The 26921-nt window shown below is 33.9% G+C and overlaps 3 protein-coding genes across 5 annotated transcripts; all 3 read left to right on the top strand.

Moving 5' to 3' along the window:
- The first annotated feature begins 5966 nt into the window (after nt 1-5966).
- Nucleotides 5967-17329, top strand: LOC120192020 (methylsterol monooxygenase 1-1-like). The gene is made up of 6 exons (XM_039194866.1): nt 5967-5978; nt 13999-14427; nt 14891-15213; nt 16503-16650; nt 16731-16763; nt 17143-17329. Exons 2-6 carry the CDS (start codon nt 14098-14100, stop codon nt 17221-17223), a joined length of 915 nt encoding a protein of 304 aa, XP_039050797.1. The 5' UTR covers nt 5967-5978; nt 13999-14097; the 3' UTR covers nt 17224-17329.
- Nucleotides 17330-18750: 1421 nt separating this feature from the next.
- Nucleotides 18751-22283, top strand: LOC120192019 (probable protein S-acyltransferase 14). 3 transcript variants are annotated; one of them, XM_039194865.1, is made up of 7 exons: nt 18751-19128; nt 19597-19843; nt 19930-20021; nt 20833-20956; nt 21037-21122; nt 21203-21268; nt 21857-22283. In XM_039194865.1, the coding sequence occupies exons 1-7, from the start codon at nt 18940-18942 to the stop codon at nt 21983-21985; spliced, it is 933 nt and encodes a 310-aa protein (XP_039050796.1). In that variant the 5' UTR covers nt 18751-18939; the 3' UTR covers nt 21986-22283. The 3 variants fall into 3 exon arrangements, with proteins under 3 accessions (XP_039050796.1, XP_039050794.1, XP_039050795.1); XM_039194863.1 differs by lacking the exon at nt 21857-22283 and adding an exon at nt 21473-21551 and having other exon boundaries at nt 21203-21412; XM_039194864.1 differs by lacking the exon at nt 21857-22283 and having other exon boundaries at nt 21203-21517.
- A 1086-nt stretch (nt 22284-23369) lies between these two features.
- Nucleotides 23370-23877, top strand: LOC120192021 (probable calcium-binding protein CML13). Its single transcript, XM_039194867.1, has one exon. The coding sequence runs from the start codon at nt 23397-23399 to the stop codon at nt 23832-23834; it is 438 nt and encodes a 145-aa protein (XP_039050798.1). The 5' UTR covers nt 23370-23396; the 3' UTR covers nt 23835-23877.
- Nucleotides 23878-26921: the final 3044 nt, after the last annotated feature.

Genomic DNA, 26921 nt, shown 5'->3' with positions numbered 1-26921 from the left:
TTGTCACACCCAAAGCAACACCCCTCTGCTTTTTACCAGAGTCTTCAAGGGGAACTCCAACCAAACTGTCAGGATCAATTGAACTTAGGATGTTGAATTTGTTCTTGGACCCTCATCCAACAACTTTAGCTGGCCTGCCTCTACTTCTCTTTATATGGGGATCATTAGCCTATGTAGAATGATAAGGCTATTTAGACCCCTGATCAATCACCATATCACTCCCAATACAAGCCACATCCTCAAATTTATTATGCTAGTGTGCTTCTAGAATGTCAGGGGATTTAACAGTCCCCTAAAACAAAGCAAAGTGTTGAAATGGGCTGCTAGATTTCACATCAATATTCTTTGCCTCCTAGAAACTAGAGTTAAGGAAAACAACTCTGGAGAAATTCTGTCTAAAATGTTTGGGGGCTAGAGTTCATGTCGTAATTACAACCATGCTGAGAATGGCCGGATTTGGGTTTTATGGCAAAACAATTTGGACTGCTCCATCAATTCAGTTTTCGATCAGAGTATTACTATTAAGAGTAGCTTTGGTGACAAATCCTTTTACATTACTGTGGTGTATGGCTCTAATGATGGCATAAATCGCAACCAGCTTTGGAACCAACTTAGAAGTATGGAAAGTATTGTAGGTAATGAAGCTTGGTTGATAGGAGGTGATTTCAACGTTATTTTAAATATGGATGAAAGTTCAAATCCTGTTAATTTTAAATATCAGCAATGACATCTCTGATTTTCAGAAATGTGTTAAGGATTTGGGGGTTTTTTATCACCAATTCATCGGTTTTCTATTCACTTAGTCCAATAAGCAACATAACACCTACATGTCTCGCAAATTGGACCGAGTTCTTATTAATCAATGTTGGGTTGAGGCTTTTCCTTCCTCTGAGGATGAGTTCCAACCGCCTGGGGACTCAGATCATAGCCCAACTTTAGTCTGGATGCACAAAGAAGCTCATACTGCCAAGCCAAAACCCTTTAAGTTCTTTAACTTCTAGGTAATGCACCCAGACTTTATGACCATTGTTAGAGATTCGTGGCAGACCCCGGTTGCAGGGAATCCAACACAAGTCCTTTTCTTAAAGCTGAAAAGATTGAAGTGTTGTCTTAAAGATATGAATAAATCTCATTTTTATGATATATCGAGGCAAGTCCTGAAGAAAAGGGATGAATTGAGATCTATCCAACTTGCCAATCTGGATGCTGCTACTGCTGACAGCCTCATTTTTTATGAGCTGAAGACAGAGGAAGAACTAATAGCCCTTGAGCAGATGGAGCTCCTTTTCTGGCAGCTATCAGGTACTGTTTTGCAAACTCATTCATGCTCAATTCTTTCAATGCTACAACTGTTGTGCTAGTTCCTAAGGTCCCTAACCCGAGTATGGTTAAGGACTTTAGGCATATTTCTTGTTGTTCTGTCATTTACAAGACTGCTACTAGAATCTTAGTGAATCGATTGTTTGTTGTCTTCCCTAGTATGATTTCAATGAATTAATATGCTTTTGTGAAAAGGAGAAGTATTATTGATAACACCTTACTATCCCAGGAACTTGTTAGAGGATATACTAGGATTTTGTGCTCTTAAAATCAACTTGCAAAAGGCTTTCGACTCCTTAAACTGGTATTTTGTGGGAATTGTTTTGCATGCATTAGGATTACTTGAGAAGTTCATTGGCTGGATCTGGGCTTGTATTACAAAACCTAGCTATTCAATCCTGTTCAATGGTAGTCTTGTGGGTATTTCAAGGGTGAGCGGGGTGTTAGGCAGGGTGACCCCCTTTCAACATATATATTTGTTCTGGCCATGAACATTTTATCTAGCCTTCTGAATATGGTTGATATGAAGGGCGTATTTAACTTCCATCCTAAATGCAAAAAGGTTGGGCTCACTCACCTTTGCTTCGCGGATGATCTTCTTATATTATGCAAAGGTTCTTTGGACTCTGTAATCGGTGTACAAGAAATTTTAGACACTTTCTACTCCATGTCTGGTTTAAAATTAAATGCCAGCAAGTGTGAAATGTTCTATGTTGGGATTTTTGCTGAGCAATGCGATGACATTAAAGAGATTACTGGTTTTAAGCTGGGTAGCCTTCCAGTTTGATAATTGGGAAAACAAACATCTCAGTTTTGTTGGGAGACTTCAACTGATCCGAGCTGTCCTTTTCAGTATGGCAAGTTTCTGGTACAAACATCTCATTTTGCCAAAAGAAATTATCAATACTATCGAGCAGCTTTGCTCTAGATTTTTATGGAAGGGGTCTGATTTACCCGTAAAAGGTGCTTGTGTCAGCTGGAAGAAGATCTGTTTAATTAAGTCTGAAAGAAGCTTGGGCGTTCAAGCTGTAGGTGAATGGAATAAAGCTTGCATTGTGCACCTAATCAGGAAATTATTAGCTAATGAGGGCTCTCTTTGGGTGACTTGGATGCGAGCCTATGTAATCGGGAACGCTGATTTCTGGCAGATGAGCATTCCCACAAATATTAGCTGGGGCTTCAAATACATTCAGAAAATCAGGCCTAACGTCTTCTACCTTTTTGTTGGCCCGATTCATAGCCTGAATGTTAAAAGCATCTGGGAAGACATGCGAATTAGAGCCCCAAGGTCTCTTGGCAGCATCTAGTCTGGTTCACTGGGCGTATTCCCAAGCACAATATCATAACGTGGATGGCCATTTGTTGAAAACATTTGGATATTTCGATATAACAAATTAAGTTAAATGAATTTTAAGATTTTCCAAATGATTTTCTAAGTATATTCGATAGAATTATTCGAATATCAAAACATTACTCCAAATCTTTCAAAGATCATTTTTAATCCTTACTCAAAGTGTAAAATTAAGTTTTAATCTTAAAACAATTTCAAAATAATTTTACAAAGTATTTCGAACCATTTCAAAGCCAAAAATTCCAGATTGCTCAGAGGGAACCGATTCCCTCCTAAGGGGGTACTGATTCCCCCATGAATGGTTTGGCTCCGAGAATTCCAGTATGCTCGGAGGGAACTGATTCCCCCCCAGGGGGTACCAATTCCCCCTTGTATAACGGTCGAAATATTTGAATTTTACACTTAGGGAACCAATTCCCCATAGGGGGTACCGATTCCCCCCACGCTCCAAGCTGTTTTATTAATTGTTTTCACACTAAAATGGCTATATGATCTTCACTAATCATCCACAACGTTCAGAAGTGATTCAAGGTGTATTTAAACAAGTTCTGAAGCCCTTGATCAACAAGAAATTATAGAGAAACAAGAGAGAAAGCATCAAACACCAAGTTTGTGCAAATCAAGCCAATTTTCCTTTCAATATTCATTTTTCTTTCAAAGAACACCATTTGTGCTCATTTGTAATTATTTGTGAGTGTTCTTTTCTTGTTCTAGAATTGTGCAAACATCTTACCTTGAGAGGTTTTCCTTGTAAGTTTGCAAATTTGTAATATTCTCTTTGGGAAAGAGTGTTCTCAAGAATTGGGGTATATTCTTGAGGGTGTTGTAAGGTTATCTCTTTGGCCTCAAAAGAAAGAACAAATTAGTGAATTTGTTGGAAAATCCTTAGTGTGGATAGCTAAGGTAGTAGACGTAGACTTTGATTGAGAAAGTCGAACCACTCTAAATCGCTGTACAATTACTTTCAATTTTCTGCAAAAGCTTCCACCAAATTTTTAATTGCCAATTCACTCCCCTCTTGGCCAATTCCGTCAATCGATTAACTCAATAATTGGTATCAGAACCTAACTCATTTGAAGGTTTAATCGCCTCTTGAGTCGATCCGGGAAGAGTTAAATCGATAAAGATGGCGTCCACTTCCGGTTCATTCTCCATGGAAGAATCCAGACCAATTGACGTGCCTCCACACTTAAATGAAACAAATTATCGTCATTGGAAGAGGTGTATGATGATATTCATCAAAGCATTTGATATGGAAGCTTGGATGATAAGCAATAAAGGATATTCCTCTCCTACTAAGAAGGCAAAGAAGCGGAGTATTCAAGAACGGAATGAAGCTCAACAAAACTCAAAGGCTATGCAGATGTTGTGTTGTGCAATTGATCCTAATGTATATAAAGGAGTTTCTTCTTGTTCAAGTGCCAAGAAAATATGGGATAAGCTTGAGGAGATCTATAGAGACAAGGAAGAAGAAGAACCAATAAAAGTGATGTCTCTATTCTAACAGAGCCAAAGGTATCTTCTAACTCAAATATATCAAATTCAAAATCTTTTAATGAGTTACAAGATGCTTATGATAAATTATTTTCGGAGTTTGAGACCATGAACTCCAAATACAATAAATTGATTTCTAAATTTATTGCTAAAAATGATCTTCTTTTGAAAGCTAAAACAGACTTGGAAAATCAAAATGAAATGTTGAGAAAGGAGTTAGAGCTTTCAAAAATAAAATCTGAAAACTTTGAAAAAAAAAATTTCAAATTAAACAAACTTCTTCTAGAAATGAAAATGGATTTTGAAAATCAAAATGAAATCTTGAAGAAGGATTTAGAACTCTCAAAAAATGAAATTTGAAAGTATTGAAAAAGAAAATTTCAATTTAAAAGATAAGCTTGAATGTTCAACAAAAGAAAAAGAGATCATTCTAAATAATTCATCTAGTTCAATAATGACAATATGTTCACATTGTCATTATCATGGTCATAAGGAACATACTTGTCCTTTAAAGAAAGGAAAACGATTTAAAATTAGACAAGTATGGATTCCAAAAGGAACAAGAGGCATTGAAACTAATGTTCAAGGATCCAAAGCAATTTGGATACCAAAATCTACTTAAATGTCTCTTGTAGGTGTGTGGGAGCAATGGTGATGAAGTTGATGATATTCAAGATGCTCTAGCCACACATGAAAAAGTAATGGGTAACCTCTAAACTTAATTTTTTTTATTTTATTGGGTTGCTCATTTATTCTATGCATGCATGAGGTTTTAAATGTTAAATAATTCTAAATGATTATGTTTTATCTCATGTATGTTGAAAAATATTGTATGATGAACATGGTAATTTTTGGTAATTTTTTTTAAACTCTAGTTCATCATATTATTTTTTGGTCAAAATTGTTTTTAAAATGTAATTGATATCTCTTTAATAATTGATATTGATTTTTCAAGAACTTTGGTTTTGCAAAATTTTGATCTGAAATTTTTAATGTTTATGCATAGATTTTTGTTTAAATATTATAAAGTTTTAATGCATAACATTTTCAAAAACTCTATGCATGTGCTCTTACTCTCTATAATCAACATTGCATAATGTTTTATATGTGAATGGGTTAAAAGCATAATCTTTTGAAAAAATAAATTTGATAAAAGATACAATGTTTTATTTTAAATGATTACAAAATTGATTGACATTGCATCTACTTTCGATTATGCTTATTGGTCATAAAATAGGGATATCTACATGGTGCATTTAGATTCTTTTGATATGACTAATTTATGCCTAGTTGCTAAGGATGAACATGATAGTTGGTTATGGCATAGGAGACTAGGACATGCTAGTATGAGTGTTTTTCAACGGTTAATTCAATGAGACCTAGTAAGAGGGTTGCCTAAGCTTAAATTTGATAATAATAAAATCTGTGATGCTTGTGCTAAAGGAAAACAAAAGCGAGTTTCTTTTAAATCCATTAATGATGTATCAACTAGTAGAGTTTTACAATTGATCCATTTAGATCTTTTTGGGCCAACTAGAACTACTAGCTTGGGTGGAAAACAATATGCATTTGTCTTGGTAGATGACTATTCTAGATATATACTTGGGTTCTATTTTTAAATACTAAAGATGAAGCATTAGAACAATTCATCACATTTTCAAAAGTAATCCAAAATGAAAAAGGTTACTCTATAACTAGTGTTATGAGTGATCATGGAACTGAATTTGAAAATCTTGGATTTACTGAATTTTGTAAATCTAATGGTATTAGCCATAATTTTTCAACACCTAGAACCCCTCAACAAAATGGAGTTGTTGAGAGGAAAAATTGAACTTTAGAAGAAATGGCTAGAATCATGCTTTGTAAAAATAATTTGTCAAAATATTTTTGGGCGGAAGCCACAAATACCTCTTGTTATGTTGTAAATCGAGTAATGATTAGGCCAATTTTAAAGAAAACTCCATATGAAATTTTCAAAAAATAAAAAAGCCTAACATTAGTTATTTTCATCCTTTTGGATGTAAATGTTTTGTTTTAAACAACGGTAAAGAAAACCTTGGCAAATTTGATGCTAAAAGTGATGAAGGAATTTTTCCGGGTTATTCCTTAAATTATAAAGCCTATCGTGTATTTAATAAAAGAACTTTAGTTGTAGAAGAGTCTATACATGTTGTTTTCGATGATAATCCCCTTCCGAGGAAGGATTCTTGTGTGAATGATGATGTAGGTGTTATAAATGCAAATGACGTTAGACATGACGTTGGAGAACCATCATCAAAGGAAGAAACAAAAAATGAGGAAACTCATGATCCTCTTGAGAATCCAACCATTGAAGAAAGGGAAGTATCTTATCCAAGAGAGTACAACTATGTCAAGGATGGTGAAATTATAGGTGATCCATCAAAAGGGGTAACAACTCGATCTTCTCTTAGAAATATTTGTAATTATGTTGCATTTATCTCATGCATAGAGCCTAAGAATATTAAAGAAGCATTAAATGATGAACATTAGATTATGGCTATGCAAGAAGAGTTAAATCAATTTGAGAGAAGTAAAGTATGGACATTAGTTGAAAGGCCTAGTAATAAATCTACTGTAGGTACTAGATGGGTATTTAGAAATAAGCTTGATGAGAGTGGTAATATAGTGAGAAACAAGGCTAGACTTGTTGCTCAAGGGTATACTCAAGAAGAGGGCATAGACTATGATGAAACATACGCTCCCATAGCTAGGATGGAAGCAATTAGAATGTTATTAGCATTTGCATGTTTCAATGAATTTAAATTATATCAAATGGATGTTAAAAGTGCATTTTTAAATGGTTTTATAAAAGAAGAAGTGTATGTGGAACAACCTTAAGGTTTTGAAGATTCAAATTTTCTGGATCATGTTTTAAAATTGACAAAAACTCTTTATGGTTTAAAGCAAGCTCCTAGAGCTTGGTATGAAAGATTGTCAAATTTTTTTAATTGAAAAAGGTTTTTCAAAAGGGAAGGTTGACACTGCATTGTTTTTGAAGCATAAAGGTAAAGATTTATTAGTAGTTCAATTTTATGTTGATGATATAATATTTGGTTCTACTAATGATGTTCTTTGCCAAGAATTTTCTAAGCTAATGCAAAGTGAGTTTGAGATGAGAATGATGGGGGAGCTCTCATTTTTCTTGGGACTCCAAATCAAGCAAAGAAAAGATGGCATCTTCATCAATCAAGCTAAGTACGTCAAAGATATGCTCAAGAAGTTTGGACTGGAAAATGGGAAACCTCATGACACTCCAATGAGCTCTTCAACAAAGCTTGAATTAGATGAAGGAGGTAAATGTGTAGATGTTAAATTATATAGGTCAATGATTGGATCTCTACTTTATCTAACTGCAAGTAGACCGGATATTATGTTTAGTGTTTGCTTATGTGCTAGATTTCAATCATGTCCTAAGGAATCACATTTACTAGCTGTTAAGAGAATCTTTAGATACCTTAAAGACACTCTTAGTTTATGACTTTGGTATCCTAGAGACTCTAGCTTTAGCTTCCATGCTTTTTCTGATGCGGATTATGGAGGATGCAAATTAGATAGGAAAAGCACCTCCGGTACTTGCCAATTCCTTGGAAATATGCTAATTTCTTGGTTTTCAAAGAAACAAAATTGTGTTGCATTATCTACCACTGAAGCCGAATATATTTCAGCTGGTAGTTGCTGTGCACAAGTTTTATGGATGAAACAACAACTTTTTGATTATGAAATTGAAGTAGGTACCATTCCTATCAAGTGTGACAATACTAGTGCTATTTGTCTCACTAAAAATCCCATCCAACACTCTAGAACTAAGCACATTGAAATAAGACATCACTTCATTAGAGACCATGTCACTAAGGAAGATGTAGTTCTAGAATTTGTTGATACTTTGCACCAATTAGCGGATATCTTTACAAAACCTTTAGACAAGGAACGATTTTGGACACTTAGGAGAGAATTAGGTTTGACCAATCTATCTTCACTGAGTGTTTAAAATAATTTTAGCACTTTTAATAATAAATGAAAAATGCTTATAATAGTAATTTTTTGATTGCATTCATTGCTATTAGTTAGGGGGAGTTTATGATTCTTGATGAAAAATTAATTTTATGTTCAGATATCGTTTAAAGATTAATTGAATTGTTTGAACATGATTAATTTTTAATATATGAGTTGCCAATACCACTAGAGGAAATTAATTTAGCATTTTGGATGTTTAAAATCAGATTTTAGCATTTTGGTGCAGAGGGAATCGATCCCCCCTTGAGGGAACCGATTCCCCCTTTGAAGGGGAACCGATTCCCCCCACAGGGGAATCGATACCCCCTAGGGTTCTGGTTTTAACACGGCCAGAACCTAATATTTGCTCAAACCCTCTCTTATTCCTTCACGCCGTTTCTTACCTCTACTCTCTCAAATCTCCATTCTTGCCTCAAATCAACGTTTTTAATCAGAATTCACTTCAAATATCATCCTCTAAACCTGTTGGAATCATCAAAAACGTGCAAACTTCATCTAATCTCACTCAAATCCGAAATCCTTCAAGGTATTTTTCCAAAACTTCTATTTCATCAATTTATGATCATAGAACTAGTTTTAATTAGTAATAGGTTGAACTTTAGATCGGGCATTGATTATTTAGTGATTAGAAACTAGATATCACAACTAATTTCATCAAAAACACAATAATTTTCCAAAATTTTCTAAAATTTCGAAATAAAAAAAATGTTGATTTTCAAATTATTGTGTTTTGATTGAATTATATTGTTGTTATGAAAACTATGTATATATTATTTCTCAAAACCATATTTTTCAAAGGTTTTCAAAAACTTTGCCCATTAAGATTGATTTAGAGAACCTTGAAATATTGAGGACTCAATTGAGTTTTGGGATTGATTGAATTGCATACATGTGTTTTCTAAATTGCAGGTTATCAATTCTATTCCGATTTCCTAAACCATGTCCAATCCTAAACGTGCTAGGTCTTCATCTAGTCGTTCACACCGTCAACCAAATCCACCTCCAAATCCTCCTTCTATTCCAATTTCTAATCCTAATCCCATTGATCATAATTTGACTATCCAAAATTCGTGTTTCAATCATCCTGGTCCTAGAAATCATCGTTTTTGGTATTATCAATATTTCGACTCTTACAAAATCCGGGAAGAACGTATTCCTTCTCGTCAAGCTATGTTAGCTATCAATTTTAAATATCTTCCTCTTTTACAAGAGTGGAAATTTGATAAACTCTTTGACCTTGAACCCATTATTTACCATCAACTTGTTCGTATTTTCTATTCTAATGCCGTTTGTGTTAAAAACCAAACTGAAACCGAAACCATAGGAATTCGTTCCTACCTCCTAGGACAATTCTTATATATTGACTCGGATTACATAGCCAATACATTCGGATTAGATAACGATGGTATTTCAAATGAAAAACAGGTTTTAGGATCTCGTTATAAAAGAAGAGATAGTGCGAGTGTCCTAGACCTACATGAACATTTTCTTCATCTAATGATTTCTTGGTGGTTTTGACCATCCAGAGGTCGTTATTCTACTCTTAGAGTCTTAGATCTTTGGTGGTTACATTGTTTCGAAAACAATATTAAAATTAACCTACCTCATATTATTTTTGCTGAAATTGTTGAAACCGTAAATCTTGTTCCTAACAAGAAACTCTGTTCCTCTCTTGTTTACGGTTGCATTTTGAGTAATCTGTTTTCCAAAGCTGGGCTTAGAGTCGGTCTAGATGCCGTTTTTCCCCTTAAGAAACAAATTAACCTACTTTCCTTAATGAGAGCGGGATGGATTAAGGATAAGGAAACCGGTGAATGGGTTCGATCTTCTGCAAATACTCCGGGAGCTAGTTCTTCACAAGCTCCACCCGAAGCTGACGAAGATCTCGAGCTTGAGCAATTAATACGAGACATCGATGAAGCCGAAGATGAGCCTGAGCAACCCGAGGAGTAGCCCGAAGAGCAAGCACAACAAACGCATCCAATGCCTCCATATTTTCAATCCTTTATGGAGACATTCAATTTTCGATACGCTACTATGGATTCGCGCTTTACTTCTATAGAGTCCCATTTATCCACAATGGGTGCTCAACAATTAGAAATTCTTCGGGAAATGCGTGCAAATAATGAAGCAACCAACGCAGGTATTAATGACCTCACTAACAAAATGGCCGCTATGCGAGCTCGTTTTCCTCATCCTGATATGGATATGTGATTCAATGTTTTGCTTTGAACTCCAAACTTATTGTTTTAACATTTTGAATATTTTGGAATGTTTGAATTTGTGGATTGATTGACTTTGAATTTGTTTGGATTTATGAATGGTTAGAAATTATCTATTTGGTGTGATTAAATTTATTCATTATTGCATCATTTACTTCATGATTAGATATATGACCAATTTTGCCATTTCACATTAATTATGAATATTGATTATGAAACTAATGGCTAACGTTTCTCTTGCTTGTGATCTTAGCAGCTTATATTATATATAATCAATTGGCTAACTGATTTCAAAATCTTGTTTAAATTCTTTAAAATGTCTTTTTGATTTAACAAAAAGGGGGAGAAGTGTTAAAGTGTTTTTAAAAGATAAATGGGAGAAGTGTTAAAGTAAGGAGGAGTAATTTCAAAACTTGATTTCAAAATCTTAAAATTACTAAAATGTTTTTGTTATATCAAAAAGGGGGAGATTGTTGAAAACATTTTGATATTTCGATATAACAAATTAAGTTAAATGAATTTTAAGATTTTCCAAATGATTTTCTAAGTATATTCGATAGAATTATTCGAATATCAAAACATTACTCCAAATCTTTCAAAGATCATTTTTAATCCTTACTCAAAGTGTAAAATTAAGTTTTAATCTTAAAACAATTTCAAAATAATTTTACAAAGTATTTCGAACCATTTCAAAGCCAAAAATTCCAGATTGCTCAGAGGGAACCGATTCCCCCCTAAGGGGGTACCGATTCCCCCATGAATGGTTTGGCTCCGAGAATTCCAGTATGCTCGGAGGGAACCGATTCCCCCCAGGGGGTACCGATCCCCCCTTGTATAACGGTCAAAATATTTGAATTTTACACTTAGGGAACCGATTCCCCATAGGGGGTACCGATTCCCCCCACGCTCCAAGCTGTTTTATTAATTGTTTTCACACTAAAACGGCTATATGATATTCACTAATCATCCCCAACGTTCAGAAGTGATTCAAGGTGTATTTAAACAAGTTCTGAAGCCCTTGATCAACAAGAAATTATAGAGAAACAAGAGAGAAAGCATCAAACACCAAGTTTGTGCATATCAAGCCAATTTTGCTTTCAATATTCATTTTGCTTTCAAAGAACACCATTTGTGCTCATTTGTAATTATTTGTGAGTGTTCTTTTCTTGTTCTAGAATTGTGCAAACATCTTACCTTGAGAGGTTTTCCTTGTAAGTTTGCAAATTTGTAATATTCTCTTTGGGAAAGAGTGTTCTCAAGAATTGGGGTATATTCTTGAGGGTGTTGTAAGGTTATCTCTTTGGCCTCAAAAGAAAGAACAAATTAGTGAATTTGTTGGAAAATCCTTAGTGTGGATAGCTAAGGTATTGGACGTAGACTTTGATTGAGAAAGTCTAACCACTCTAAATCGCTGTGCAATTACTTTCAATTTTCTACAAAAGCTTCCAACAAATTTTTAATTGCCAATTCACCCCCTCTTGGCCAATTCCGTCAATCGATTAACTCAACATCATTCTTAATAGGCTCCCTACTCGGGTTAGACTTCTAAGAATGAGTTTAAATATTGAGAACGATAATTGATTATTATGTGGTATTGAGACTGAGTGTAGAGACCATTTGTTCTTTGGTTGTGCTTTTGCAAAAGACTTATGGGGAGCTATTCTTGCTTTATGTGGTGTGTATCGGGGGATTAGTTGCTGGGATGGTGAACTGAGTTGGGCAATTCACTGCCTTAAGGGTAAGTCCCTCATTGTGAGAGTACTTCAGCTTGCCTGGGCAGGTCATGTTTATGGCATTTGAAAGGAGAGAAATAACAGACTTTATGGGGGTAGAGCTCGGCCAATGGATGAAGTTTTGCAGGACATCAAAGAAGCTATTTGGATCCGTATGGAGGGAAGGACTATCAGCATAGTCGACCCCATAAATGCAACTCTCTGTGTTAACTGGGGCATATCCTAAGCTGGGAGTTTCAATGTTTTTGTTTCCGCTATTGTGTTAGTTGTTTTGCTAAAGCTGTCTGCTGATTTATAATCTGATGTTTATTGTAGACTGTTAACTGTAGCAGGTTTCATGATTTCTTGGGTAATGAAATGGAATTATCCAAAAAAACGATATTTTTGTCATTATGCATTTTAAAAAGAAATTTACTATTAATATCATCCTTCTCAAAAGGACAATTATAAATCATTCAGATGTCCATCAGATCGAAACTTAACTTCTTCCATACAAATAGTTAGTTGACTTAACATACCGATACTTATTCAATTTTAAGATATGAATATAATAAAATTTAGATATTAAATTTTTAATATTTTAAATTTGAATTTATTTATATATATTTGTGTATGTAAAGATTATGATCTCAATCTTATGTGAATTTATGTTCTCATTATTTTAAATTTGTTAACGTGGGGTAGGAATGAATTGAGTGATGTTGATATATGATCATGTCACTTAAAATTTTAAAATTTTGTATAATTTGTTTTATTAATAATTTAATCATACATCGCATAAATTTAAATTTTTTTAAAATCTACATATCTAATATAAAATCTTTATTTGAGTGTATTTTTAATTACTTATGATTATTTATAAATTCAATTCAACTTGCATGTCTTGTGATATCAATTTTATTAATTTTTATTGATTGTAATTATATTTTATAACTATATTTAAAAAAAAAATTAATAAATTTGTGTATATTTTTGCAAATATATTGTAAAATTAAATAAAATTTATATAGTTTAGGCTTAATGCAAAAATAAGTATTCAAATTATATTCTAAATTAATTTTGGGTGTCTATTTTTGTTTGCTCAATGTAAATGTCTAATGTTTTTGACATTACTCTTTTAAGAGTTTACGTTGTAATAGTCGTTAAAAACTTTCGTTACCTGATATGTGTCGTGTTTTTATAAAATTTTAAATTTAAGAAAAAAACTTAAAATTATTATTTAAAGAAAACACAAAATCCTGAAAATTCTAATTTCAATCCCCATACCACCGTCATCCGTCGTTAACTTCACTACCCTACCGAAATCTCGACGGTGCACAATGGCACAAACGTTGAACGATTGAACCCCGTTCTTTTAAGCAACGATTGCAATAATAAATTGACAATTATAACGACTAAGAGATTCCAGCAAAGGGCGACGATTCTAACTATTCAAACGATGATTCCTCTAGTCTTGCTTTGGAATCCGATTAGTTGAAGTGGTCGAGGATAAAGGATGAAAACCACGACAACATCAACTGCGACTGATATGGGTAAAGGGGTTTGAAATTAGAGTTCATAGAGTTTTGAATTTTTTTTTATTTAAGAAAAAATAATTTTTTATAAATAAATAAATAAAAATCATTTTTTATTTTAAAATAAAATTTTCAAATTTTTATTAGCTTAATACGTGTCAAATAATGATGAAATATAATCAATAGCGATATACCTACATAGATGATGTCAAAAATGTTAAACACGTCTATTTTAAATGAGAAATATTAAATGAATCCTCGTATATTTATCCCCCCTCCATTTCCAAACCTCCATGCAAAAAACAAACCACACCACAGTCTTGAAAGAGTTTAATTCATGCAAGCTGAAGATTCCTCTTTAGACTGCGGCATCTTTTGACTTAGTGACAAATCCACCATCACCGCCACCGGCGCCGCAACACTGAAAAATGTTGCCGTTCAATACAATCGATGAGGCTGCCACCTTCATCGGACGGAACCTGACGGTAGCCGAGACTTTGTGGTTCAATTACTCGGCTAAAAAATCGGATTACTATCTTTATTTCCACAACATCCTGTTTTTGTTCCTGATATTTTCCGTGGTTCCTTTGCCCCTCGTTCTCGTCGAGATGATTAGATCTTTGGGATTCGATAAGTACAAGATTCAACCCAAAGTTAGCCTGACGTTGTCTGAGATGTTCCAGTGTTATAAGGATGTGATGCGGATGTTCATTCTCGTTGTGGGTCCTTTGCAGCTAGTGTCTTATCCTTCAGTTAAGGTAAAACTCATTCAATTTTCCAGGATTTTTATGGGTTTAGGTTGTTGTTTTTTCCCCCAAACGTTTCGTTTGGGATGCCATTTTGGTGAAAGATTGATGTTTTTGGAGAACGTGATTTATTATATTGAGAAATTTGTTTATTCATGGGATATAATTGTGTTAATATGAAGATGTCTTGAACTCTCTGACTTCAATTTTATGGACTTGATGAGATTTTCATGTTCAACAAGGTAGATTGGTGTATATATATATATATATATTGTTGATTAGTTTTCTGGGAAATTTGTTTAATTAGTGAGATTAGTTCGTTTTTTACGAAGTTTCATTAGTGAGATTCTTGAAGATTTGAACATTTAATTTCCTCTGTTTATTTATACACTTAATTCAAATGATTTTGAATCTGTAATCTTATTATTTCAAGAACAATGGATTTTATCTACTAATACAAGTCCATTCTCGACAGATGATAGGGATCAGAACAGGGCTGCCATTGCCATCACTGTGGGAGATTGTGGCTCAGTTGACTGTATATTTCATGATAGAAGATTATACCAATTACTGGATTCACAGGTTCCTCCATGGTAAATGGGGCTATGAGAAAATCCACCGGGTTCACCACGAACACACTGCTCCAATCGGCTTTGCCGCGCCGTATGCACACTGGTTGGAAGTTTTGATCCTTGGGATTCCGTCTTTTCTGGGGCCAGCAATTGCTCCGGGGCATATGGTCACGTTTTGGTTATGGATAGCTTTACGGCAAATTGAAGCAATTGAGACACACAGTGGGTATGCATGCTAGAGCTTAACCTTTTTGTTATGTTGTTTTACTTTTCTATTTTGCTCAAAGCCCTTTGTTGCTTTAATCTTGTGACTGAATGATACCAGCCTTAGAAATTTTCATTACTTTTCAAAGCCACCTTTCTATATCAAATTGCTTGTATTTTTAAGGATCTTTCAACACTGGCTGACTTTTGCTTGATATTTTCTTTTTCGTAAGTTAAACTTTGTTTTGCTGAGAATTACCACTAGTTACCCCTTAAATTGTGGAATGTTGTAATCTGTCTGTCTGTCTCTCTATATATATTATATACACCCATAATTCAATGGTTTCTTTTTTATTGTTAAATCCATTTCTACTTTTTTCAAGTGTTCCCGAGGCATTCTTTTTCATCGACTTTTGAAAATCGATTATTACTCTCCATCACATTCTTTGACATTTATGCTTTCTATCCAGTCTCATTTGATGGAGGTTAACCTGGTATGATGCTGACTTAGCATTCATTCATTCAATAATTCAATTTTTTTTTGTTGGTAAAGCAGCATCAATAGTTTCCCACATCGGTTTTGACCTTATGTGCAACTATTATGTCTGCTGGCTAAATTTTAGCTGAATTTAAGGGGGAAAAGGGACATGATGTCGTTACATTATTAAATTGAGGATAAAGAAATGAATTCTATAGTTCTAAATCGATTGTGCATGTCCAAAACCACTCTCTGCTGATGATGGGAAGTCAGTTACTCACGTTTTTAGTTAACAGGGCTACCGAAGGAAGCTGTGATTGCTGTTGGAATAGTTCATTGTAGGAGTAGCAATTTTAGGCAATAATTGGGGCTTAAAATATCCATATTTGATATCCGATCAAGCTTCATAGAGAGAAGATGACCGCTGGATTTTTTTTAATAATGATTGTCAAAGCATATAATAGAAAATCACATGCATACCGGTCTGTCACAAATGTTGCCGAATAAATACTTAATCTGGTATAATTGGTTTTGGGTCTATTTTTTATATGAAACCTTCTTTTAAAGTATCATGACTTAGAATTTAAGATATTTGTAGTATTAATTGGGTACATAGAGTTAACCCAATGACCTATGTTACTCATACTAGAGTGTGTGTCTTAATCAAAAAAAAAATAGAGTGTGAGTGTCGGATATGGGTATGTGTTTGACATGGATATGGTTTTGTATTAAAGCATAATACGGTTTGTTTGTCAGTGTTTAATTTAACGAAAGCTAGTAAGTGATTTCTGCTGCAAAAGTAGGTTGTTTACGGTATAAGTTGTGTAATGCAGATATGACTTCCCTTGGACTCCCACAAGATTTATCCCATTCTATGGCGGTGCAGATTACCACGATTATCATCACTATGTTGGAGGACAAAGCCAGAGCAACTTCGCTTCGGTTTTCACTTATTGTGATTATATCTATGGCACCGACAAGGTAATCGAACAATGCATGATTTCTTGTGTAATCAACTGATAACTTTTCTTGTGTAATAAATCTTCTTCTTGTGTGATTAGGGCTACCGATATCATAAGAAGGTCCTAAAGAAGGTAAGCCACTCATTTCCTTTGATCTATATCCTTTATCACTTGCCTTGGCATGTTTTACACTTTAGTTTATCTAATGGGGAAATGAGACTATCCTCAAATATACACTGCCATAAAATGTGAGCAGATCATTACTTTCTAAACAGAGTTTTTTTCGAACACGGGCTTATATAATCATTGGTTGATGTCACTTAAAAGCTTGATTGAAAGACAATGTAGAATACTTGAACTGTCGTTTCCAAATAATTTTTCTTGTTTATTATATGCTTCATCAAGAGTCTTAAGATGAGGGGTTTACGCTCATAGCTTCGCATATCACGTCTTACGGCTCAAGATTTTCGTTTCTTTGTTCCGCTAATGTGTTTATTCCGGTGTAATTCAGTTGAAAGAGGGTTCTAAGATCGACGGTGCTCAAAACGGAGGCTCATACTATTATCCTACTCAAGATCTTAAATCAGAATAACCGCGTGCCGATGGAGCAACTCTCTCTAGCAGCCTCTTCCGTATACCTCTTGCATCGCTTGCGATAACTCTGAGGAAATCCTAGTCGACATCATCGTTAGTATGATAAACGTAACTTAGTCTTTTTGGTTTAAACTAAGAAACTACATATCAGAAACCGTGGTGTGTTTAATTTCAGTTGTGTCCTTGAGTTCGTTGATTAGTGAAGTATAGAATCTGCATATGTTGTTCTTAGGTATATTTATGTTGCTCCGATTCTTTATTTTTCTAAAATATTTGTAATCGACACTCGTATTTCATATATATATTTGAGAATCAAAGACTAATGGATTCATATGAAATGGGTAAAATACAATATTAAAAGTTACAAAATAATTCTTCGATTATAGGGAGTTTTTTGTTGAGTCATTCGACTATTAAAAGTTACAAAATTGTCACCTAATTATTCGTTATGTTCCATACTCATCATTTTCCATTAAAAAATTAACGGTTGTCTGAGCTAGACGTTAACCATGTTGACTGAGATATGATAGTTTTTTTGAGATAATGATATTATATTTTATCATATCTCAATCAGCATGTTAACGTCCAATTAAGACTGTCATTAATTTTTTAACGGAAAATGATGAGTTTGGAACATAATGAATAGCCGAGTGATCATTTTGTAACTTTTAATAGTCAAGGGACTCAACAAAGCAACTCCCTATAGTCATGAATCATTTTGTAACTTTTAATAGTCGTGGACTTAATAAAGCATAATTTTATAATTTGGGGATCATTTGTATACTTTACCCTAATTTTATTGTTAAAGCCATCACTAGAAAAATTCGTAAGACATATTACACTTCTAATAAGAGGATTTATATTCGAATTTTAAAGACAATATTGGTAGAATCAATCATAAAATAGAATATAGTTTAGACAGTTTAGAAGATTGGTTCAAATAGGATTGTAAACGAGCCAAGTCGAGTTTTAAGTATTGTTGAGTTCGACTTGACTCTAAAAGTTTAAAATTGAGCTCGACTTGAAAGCTTACGAGCTTAAAATTGTCAAGTTTGACTCGAACTTGAAAAAAAATGAAGCTTGACTCGAGTTCAAAAAAAACTTAAACTCAAAACATTCTAAGACTTATTTCGAGTTTGAACATAACCTTAAGTACATGAAAAACTTATAATAAATATATACATATTAAGTTTCTCATGAAATTTTTTAAGTCAAACATCAAATAATTTATTTCGGCTCGTTAAGAACTTAAGTGAATTCGAGTTTGAGTCGAACCTATTTAATTTAAGTATTAACATAATTTTGATCATATCAAACTCAAATACTTACAATCTATCTTTGTCGTTTACAAGCTTAGGCTCAAGTGTTGCTCAGTCTTTTAAGGCCCGGTAAGAAAATGGATCCAAGACCCATCAATTTCTCGGAAAATTATTTCTGGGCTTTCCCGGGAAAACCGTGTTGAATGAAAATAATTACTTCTAGTACATTTAGAATTTAATTCTAATGTTACCATAAAAGGAAAATTTCAAAGTTCTAATCAAAATCTAGCAGCGGAAATATTGACCGCATCATCAAATTCATTGATTGACCCAAATTCCGGGGATCGGAATTCCTTGCTTCATCGGAGTTCCAAATTCCCCCTTCTCAAATTCCCCCTCCCCCCTTTCAAAATCTCTTCTTTGTTTTACAAAAGAAATAAAAAAAGTTAAACTTTATGGCATGGAACGTGTTCAAATTCTGCACGGCACTACGTGCTTTGGGTTCGATTATGATCGTTTTCGTTCTTGCGATCATTGGTGTCACTTACTATTCAGTGGTGATCGCTCATTATGGTCCAAGTCTCTTTCTTGGAGGCTTTGATACAGTTTTTTCCGTTGTAGTTCTCGTCTTGTTTCATTCCCTGGTAAAACCCTTTTCGTCTTTGTCTATCTTTTGTCATGATTTACTTTATACATGCAATGGTCCTATGGAGAACAAAGATTTTAGCTTTACCTGTTCCTTTTGTTTGATTTGTGATAAAAACATAGGATGTTTGATCATAAAGGAGATTGAATTTAAGTGATTTTATAAGGGAAAATGTTGGATTTGGCTTCAGTTTTCGTTGGTGATTTTATGAAGAGGATTTTTTTAGCTCAAGTTTTTATAGGTGATCAATTGCAGGTTAATTGGTTATGGTAAATGATATGAGAAGTTAATTGTTGTGATTCGAGTTTTAGATTGATGGGGTTTTGCTGAATTTGAAGGGAAGAAAAGGATGAAATCTGGGATTAATTATCATAATATTTATGATTTTGTTTCCTTGTTTGTGTTGTGATTGGTTTTGTTAGAGGGCATTGCTTCATTTTGAAGTAAGCTTTCCTGGTTTTTTCAGCTGGTAATGGTTATGTGGTGTTATTCTTCTGCTGTTGTAACGGATCCAGGGGGTGTCCCGCCGGATTGGAGGCCCCTCACAGATGAGGAGAAAGGTGATGCCGATCCATTGGTCGGTTCTGGTTATGGAAATGCAGAATTAGACTCAAAGCATTTAGTTATGGCAGGTGATTACATGAGCCAAGACATACGTTTCTGTCACAAGTGCAAACAATTTAAACCTCCTCGCACCCACCACTGCTCTGTTTGTGAGTAACCTGCGATAAATTCTTCAGTTGTAGCTTTGTTGTTATGCTATCTTTAGTTAAAAAAACCATTTATTAATCGATTTCAGGTAGAAGGTGTATACTAAAAATGGACCATCACTGTGTTTGGGTTGTCAACTGTGTTGGAGCTTTGAACTACAAGTATTTCCTTCTATTTTTGGTATGTTAACTTTAAGCATCTATTTCTATTATTGTAGCTGCATTCTATTGGTGATACCGTGATATGGTACTTAGTTGGGCGATGACCATAATTTTCTGGTGACTGCCAATATGATGTTTGAAAATATGATACAGTCCGGTGGAAAAGTGAATAGTTGGAGCGGCTGAACATAGGATGCTCCATGTATGATTGTTCTCCACCATACATTTTTGGACGATTTAAGTTTTAAGCCTCATAAGAATCCCCTGATTTAATGCTCATAAGATTAATAGTTTATTTCTCAAGGATGAAGGAAGATGATATCATATGTTACCTTGATTAGTTTGTGAAGATGCCACCAACATGAATGCTCATTCTGACTGATGCGTGCGGACTTAATCTGTTGTTCATCAATTTACGCATGAACCTCAGTATGATGAAGTTGTCTTCTGCAGTTTGAAGTACTTTGAAACCATTATGATGTGAGAATTTATTGAGAAAGATGGTATTCTTCCATGTAGAATTCTAAAATTCATGTCTTTGTGTACTTTTTCTCTGATAATACGTGCACTCGGGTGGGGTATTCTAAATTTTACCTGATCAGTCATGACAGTAATTGATATGCTCCATTTATAGCTTTAAACATTCTGCACTTTTCAGCATTGCTATCCTGCTACAAGCTATTTTCTGCTGGCAGTTGGCATATCGAGTCTTATGTGTTAAATACTCTTACGCCAACTAGATATCATTGTTTGGCACGCGACTAGTGGACATATACCAAGGGGCAAATTGAATTGTATTTTGATTTTTTTCCTTCTTAAATTTGATGCAGTTTTACACATTTCTTGAGACAACACTTGTCTGTTTATTGTTACTGCGGGTTTTTATGGAGTTCTTTAACGATGGTGAGATAGATGAAACACCAGGAACACTTGCAGCTACTTTTATCACATTTGGTAAGTGGCTGAAGGGTTTAAGCATCTTCCATATAATCGGTCGTCGATGTTTTTAACCTATTGTAATCCGAACCTTTCAGTTTTGAACTTAGCATTTGCACTGAGTATTCTGGGCTTTCTGATTATGCACATAGCATTGGTTGGAGCCAATACCACCACTATTGAGGTAATCTCTTGCATAATCATGTTTCCCCTCGTTGCCGAAGTAATAAGTTAAGGTCTCATTTTTGCATGTCTTAATTTCAGGCATATGAGAAGAAAACCAGTCCTAAGTGGCGATACGACCTTGGTTGGAAGAAGAATTTTCAACGGGTTAATTTTCTTTCCTTCCTTCCCGAGCCCCTTCCTTTCATCGTTGATAATTATCCAATGTCAGCGTGTTGCATCGATCTCTGGGTGTCTTTTCGAGTACTTGTCTATTATACATATAAGATGTTAAGGATTGAATAAATATCGAAAAGAACATGTTGAAGGAAATCCTAAAAAATGTAAATGCCATGTGACTGCTGGAGCACTAAAAGATCGGATTTTGAACGTTTGCCTTCCCGACGAAATTCCTGAAGGTGCTCTGTCTCCTGCACGACATTGAACTTATCAAAGATTGGAAATATAGTTGAATCTTCATCTTCGGGCCTTGTACGCTTTGCTCGACCATACCCTGTTTACTTATGTATACATATACTCCCCTTTACTCGTTAGCTTCATCAATCCACCACGCGTAGCATTGGTCCGACAATGACACACTTTCAGAATGCATAAATGCATATCTTATCATTGCTGCAATGGACTATGAACTATGAACATTTGTGCAATAAGTTCATCAATAGTTATGTCCATGAGAAATTATAGGTTCCAAAAGAAAACTTTACCCGAAATGATTAAACTCTTTTCTGAATTCAGGTATTTGGACTAAAGAAGAAATTCTGGTTCATCCCGGCCTATTCTGAAGAAGATTTAAAACGAATGACGGCGCTTCAAGGTTTCAAATATCCAACGAGGCCCGACTGGGAGCTGCCCCAGAAGCATTAACTAGGGAACAAGAGCAAGCTATCAAGTTTCAATCACTCATAAAAAGAAAATCTGGGTTGCACATCTTATGTACATATATCTGTATCGTTGTGATTTTGAAGTGATAACATCGGATTTCATTGTAATTACCGGTGTTAATTGTTCCTTAAAGACTGGCCTGAGAGCCACCGGTGAGAGCTCAACATTTCTTTGGTTTTCCCTCTGGCCAATCACCATATGTAATCTCTCCATTTGAAACTTTGTACTGTCTATATATTCAATTTTCATTGCAATGAGCCAATGATTGAAACTTTTAGAATCTTCTTTCAGACATTAGATTGTGTTTATATGATGAATGTGAGATTGAACCTGAGGGATGTAATTTGGTATTTAATTTTTTTTGTGGGGGGGGGGGTCTAATTAGGGTATCTGAACTTGTTTTTAATGTGTAATTTGATTAGATTCTTTTATCCAATTAGGTACATGAATTTGACTTTTAGGCTAGAATTTGATATATAATGTGTGTATTATATTTGTGAAAAGGAAAAGAAAAAAAGTAAATGTTTTTCACCTAAAGATTTATTATCTTATGCGGAGATTAGGATTACCATGTTTTCATGATTTCTGTTATTTTATGGTGACGTTTTTAACCTTTGCCTAGCAGAGAAAAACAAGAGAGCAAGGTGTTAATTAATGGACGAAGAGAGAAGCATTAGAAAATAGGAGGGACTAATTTATAAAATATTAAAATATTGAGAGTTAAATTTTAAAGCGTAAATTTTAGATTGTATCACTCAATTTACTTCTCATTCCCATTTTGGTCGTTAGAGGTTTTTTTTAAAAATAATTTACTCTTTAAATTTTTGATTTGATATTAAATAATAAATAAAAGGGTGGTATGACACTCGGGTGTGTTGATGTGAATTTTTTTTATCGATGTGGAATTCATGTGATATCCACGTAATTTCCTCTCCTTTTTTTAAAAAAAATTATACTTAACATTTAGTTTATGTTTCATTTTGATATCCTCTGTTAAAAACTTAACGGTGATGTTGACGTGATAAGATAATGTCATATTATCATTGAAAATAATAATAAAAATTTGAAACTTAAACTAAACATTAGGTATGGTTTAAAAAAAAATTTGAGTACTAAAACAGAATAAAAATAATAATTTAGGTACTAAAGATGTAGTATACTCAAAAAGCTAATAGGGATTATATGCGTATTTTATAAGCGATGTAAAATGAGTAAAAAGGAGTAGAAGTCGGGGAAACACAAAAGCATGCATGGCGTGGGGGAATTTTGAGACGATAAAAATGCGAAAGAAACAGTAAAAATGTTTTACTGTTCCCATTATCTCGCTTACGTTTTACAATTTCTCCACTTAAAAGGAACCCAATGGCCAATCATAATCATAATCATCCACAAAATGGGCCTAACCGACGACCAGAAAAACGCCATGAAAGAAGCCTTCACTCTCTTCGACACCGACGGCGACGGCAAGATTGCTCCGACGGAGCTCGGGGTATTAATGAGATCACTGGGTGGAAACCCCACCCAAGCTCAACTCAAAGACATCGTGGCTCAAGAGAAGTTGACGTCGCCGTTTGATTTCAAACGCTTTCTGGAACTGATGGAGAAGCACTTGAAGACGGAGCCGTTCGATCAGCAGCTGCGCGATGCGTTCAAGGTGCTGGATAAGGACGGAAGCGGCTTCGTCTTGGTGTCGGATCTTAAACATATATTGACCAGCATCGGCGAGAAGCTGGAGCCGGCGGAGTTCGATGATTGGATCAAGGGAGTGGATGTTGGCGCCGACGGCAAACTCAAATACGATGATTTTATTGCCAGGATGGTTGCTAAGTGACATCAAACCTCTTTCATTTTTCTTCTTCGTTTCCTTCAAGAAACCTCTCTTTCTTTCTTTTTACGTTCGTCTCCTATGTTTTTAGATTCTTTTGGTTTTCTAAAAAATCTTTTTGGTTAATTTCTTCAAATGTCTTTGAACAATTATCGAATTTTAAGTTAGTTTCTAAATTTTATAAGAGAAATGGAAAGTTCATCTTCATCGCATCAATCAAATCTATTATGTTAAACTACAGACCAAGACGGATCTATAAATAATTTTTAGAGCGAGTACACGAATGTTATAAGTATAATATTTTTGAATAGCTAAACATAAATAAAATTTCGAGTATACACCTCCAAATAAATGTATAACTAATTAAAGAAAATTCAAATTATAAACTCACCCTGAATAAGCTATAAAATTACCATCGACTACAATTAGCCGTATGAACTCTTAGTATTCTTGGTGTTTGAATGATTAAACCGAGACCGCAAAAAATAATAACAATTCATTTACTATTGATATCGCTTGACATTTTGTGAGAAACATCTTTTTAAGGTTGAGTAAAAATCGGTTCAACTTGAAAAATCAATTTTTCGATTCGATTTGAATTAACCTTGAGCTGTAATTTTCATAAACTTGACTCAACTCGAAAAAAAATTCAAGTTCAAATCGAGTTATAAAATACAACTAAAATAACTTGAATAGTAACTCTAATTTTTTATTAATTAGTGGATTGATTTTCAAGTTTTATTCGAATCCCTCAACTCTGAATGATATATGTATATCATGTACGAAAAAAATATGAAGAAATATATATATATATATATATATATATATATATATATATATATATATATATATATATATATATATATTATATATGGTAATAAAAAACATTTAAATTATTATAAAATAATATCATAATATTATAAATATTTAAAATCAAATTTAAACAAAAACTCGAAAATTCAATTCGACTCGACTTAAAAAAAATTCAAATCAAATTCGAGTTATAAAATAAGATTCATAACTTAAATAACTCGATTTTTTTACTTGACTCGATTCGATTGAACGCTCCCCTATCCTTATGTGACAAAAGTTGGTCAAAACTTTAAAATTGAGACTAATACGAAAGAAAAAGGAAAAAATGAGTTAAAAATATGAAAAAATATACAAATTTGATGGAAAAAGAATAAACACTAGCCCTGTGTTAAAGGCACATATTTGCATGACAAGCGATGACGATGACATGTATTTTAGAAGTTCATGACAAACCCTTAGATATGAAATTTATTAGATATTTAAATATAATCTTTTAAATATATATTTATTGAATGATTGAAAATAAAATTAATAAATATAAGTCAATGTTTGACTCGTGCTCTTACATGTGTCTACAACATTCACCTTACGTGTTTTTTTTCTTTAACAAATTCATGTACATTTTTTGGGAGCTTCTGCGGTGCGGTGCCTAAAAACGGCTAAAAATCGACATGATCGATTAAACAAGTGATCGGTTAAAATTTAGATCAGTTATGTTATATCATTTAACCGAAAATATTATTAAGTACAATAAAATATTAGGTAGCGTTTATATAATGTAATATGTAGCACTTATATAATAAAATAGACATTTAACTGGAAATATTATCAAGTACAATAACATATTAGGTAGCGCTTATATAATGTAATATGTAGCGCTTATATAATAAAATAGACATTTAACCGGAAATATTATCAAGTACAATAACATATTAGGTAGCGCTTATATAATGTAATAGGTAGCGCTTATATTGACCTATTTTCTAAGTAAATCAGTATATTTATACCGGTAACATTGCAAATTTACATATTATATATTTTTTGGATCGATACAATTTTAAATGTATCGACACTTTATGCATGCACCTCGTTGGCCATTCATTCTGGAAAAAAGTATCGACACAAACTTAAAAAGTGTCGATACATTATTTAGACATATTTTCTCATAAAACCGGTATATTTCTATCGGTACATTGTAAATTTACCTATCACATTGTAATTATCGATTTCGATGTTTGGATCGATACTTTTAATAAATGTATCGACACTTTATGCGTGCACCCCGTTTGACATTCATTATGGACAAAAAGTATCGACACAAATTTAAATGGTGTCGATACTTTATGCTGACCTATTTTCTTATAAAACCGATATATTTATACCAGTTACATTGTAAATTTATCTATTACATGATAATTATCGGTTTCGATGTTATTGGGATCGATACTTTTAATAAATATATCGACACTTTATATTATGGACAATAAGTATCGACACAAATTAAAAAAGTGTCGATACATTATGTTGACATGTTTTCTAATTAACTGGTATACTTATACCGGTTACATTGTTAATTTACGTATTACATTATAATTATTGGTTTTGATGTTTTTGGGGTCGATACTTTTAGAAAATGTATCGACACCTATTTAGCTAGTTATTGTACATACCTAAATATGTCATGCGAATTTAATGTTGTACCCACCCTTCAACTACCGCTACCACTCCTATTGAAAGCACGACTGAAACATGTTCAATGAACCTTTACTTACATCTCCATCAACTCCGGGACCACTGAACTTGCACAACAAAATTTTTACCATGGATCATACTGATGCAGACAATGTTAAGCCAACCGAGGAATGTCATGAAGTACATAATGTTGATGAATCTGACAGATTGGTTGGTCAACTCTTCTCTTCACGTGATCAAGCTTGGTACTTTTAAAAGGGATTCGCACGGGAACATGGGTTTAGTGCATGTAAGGGAACAACACGGCTTGACGTGGAAGGGAATGTGAAGACACAAGAATTTTGTTGTTCCAAAGAAGGGTTTCGAGTATCGAAAGTCAATATTGTTGATCGTCAATGTGCTCATAGGCCAGTTACAAGAACAAGATGCAAGGCTAGAGTCGTAGTTACAACAACAAATACAAACGATCAGTGGGTTATAATTAAATCTTATCAGAATAATCATGCATTGTGCACACCTGCTATAACACCATTTATGCGTTCTAATAGAGCTGTAAGTAAGGCTGATATCGATGAGGCAACAATATTG

Source organism: Hibiscus syriacus, unplaced genomic scaffold (genome assembly GCF_006381635.1).
Source record: "Hibiscus syriacus cultivar Baekdansim isolate YM2019G1 unplaced genomic scaffold, ASM638163v2 tig00116971_pilon, whole genome shotgun sequence".
Lineage (NCBI taxonomy): Eukaryota > Viridiplantae > Streptophyta > Magnoliopsida > Malvales > Malvaceae > Hibiscus > Hibiscus syriacus.
The sequence above is the reverse complement of the archived record's forward strand: the minus strand, read 5'-3'. Positions and strand labels throughout refer to the sequence as shown.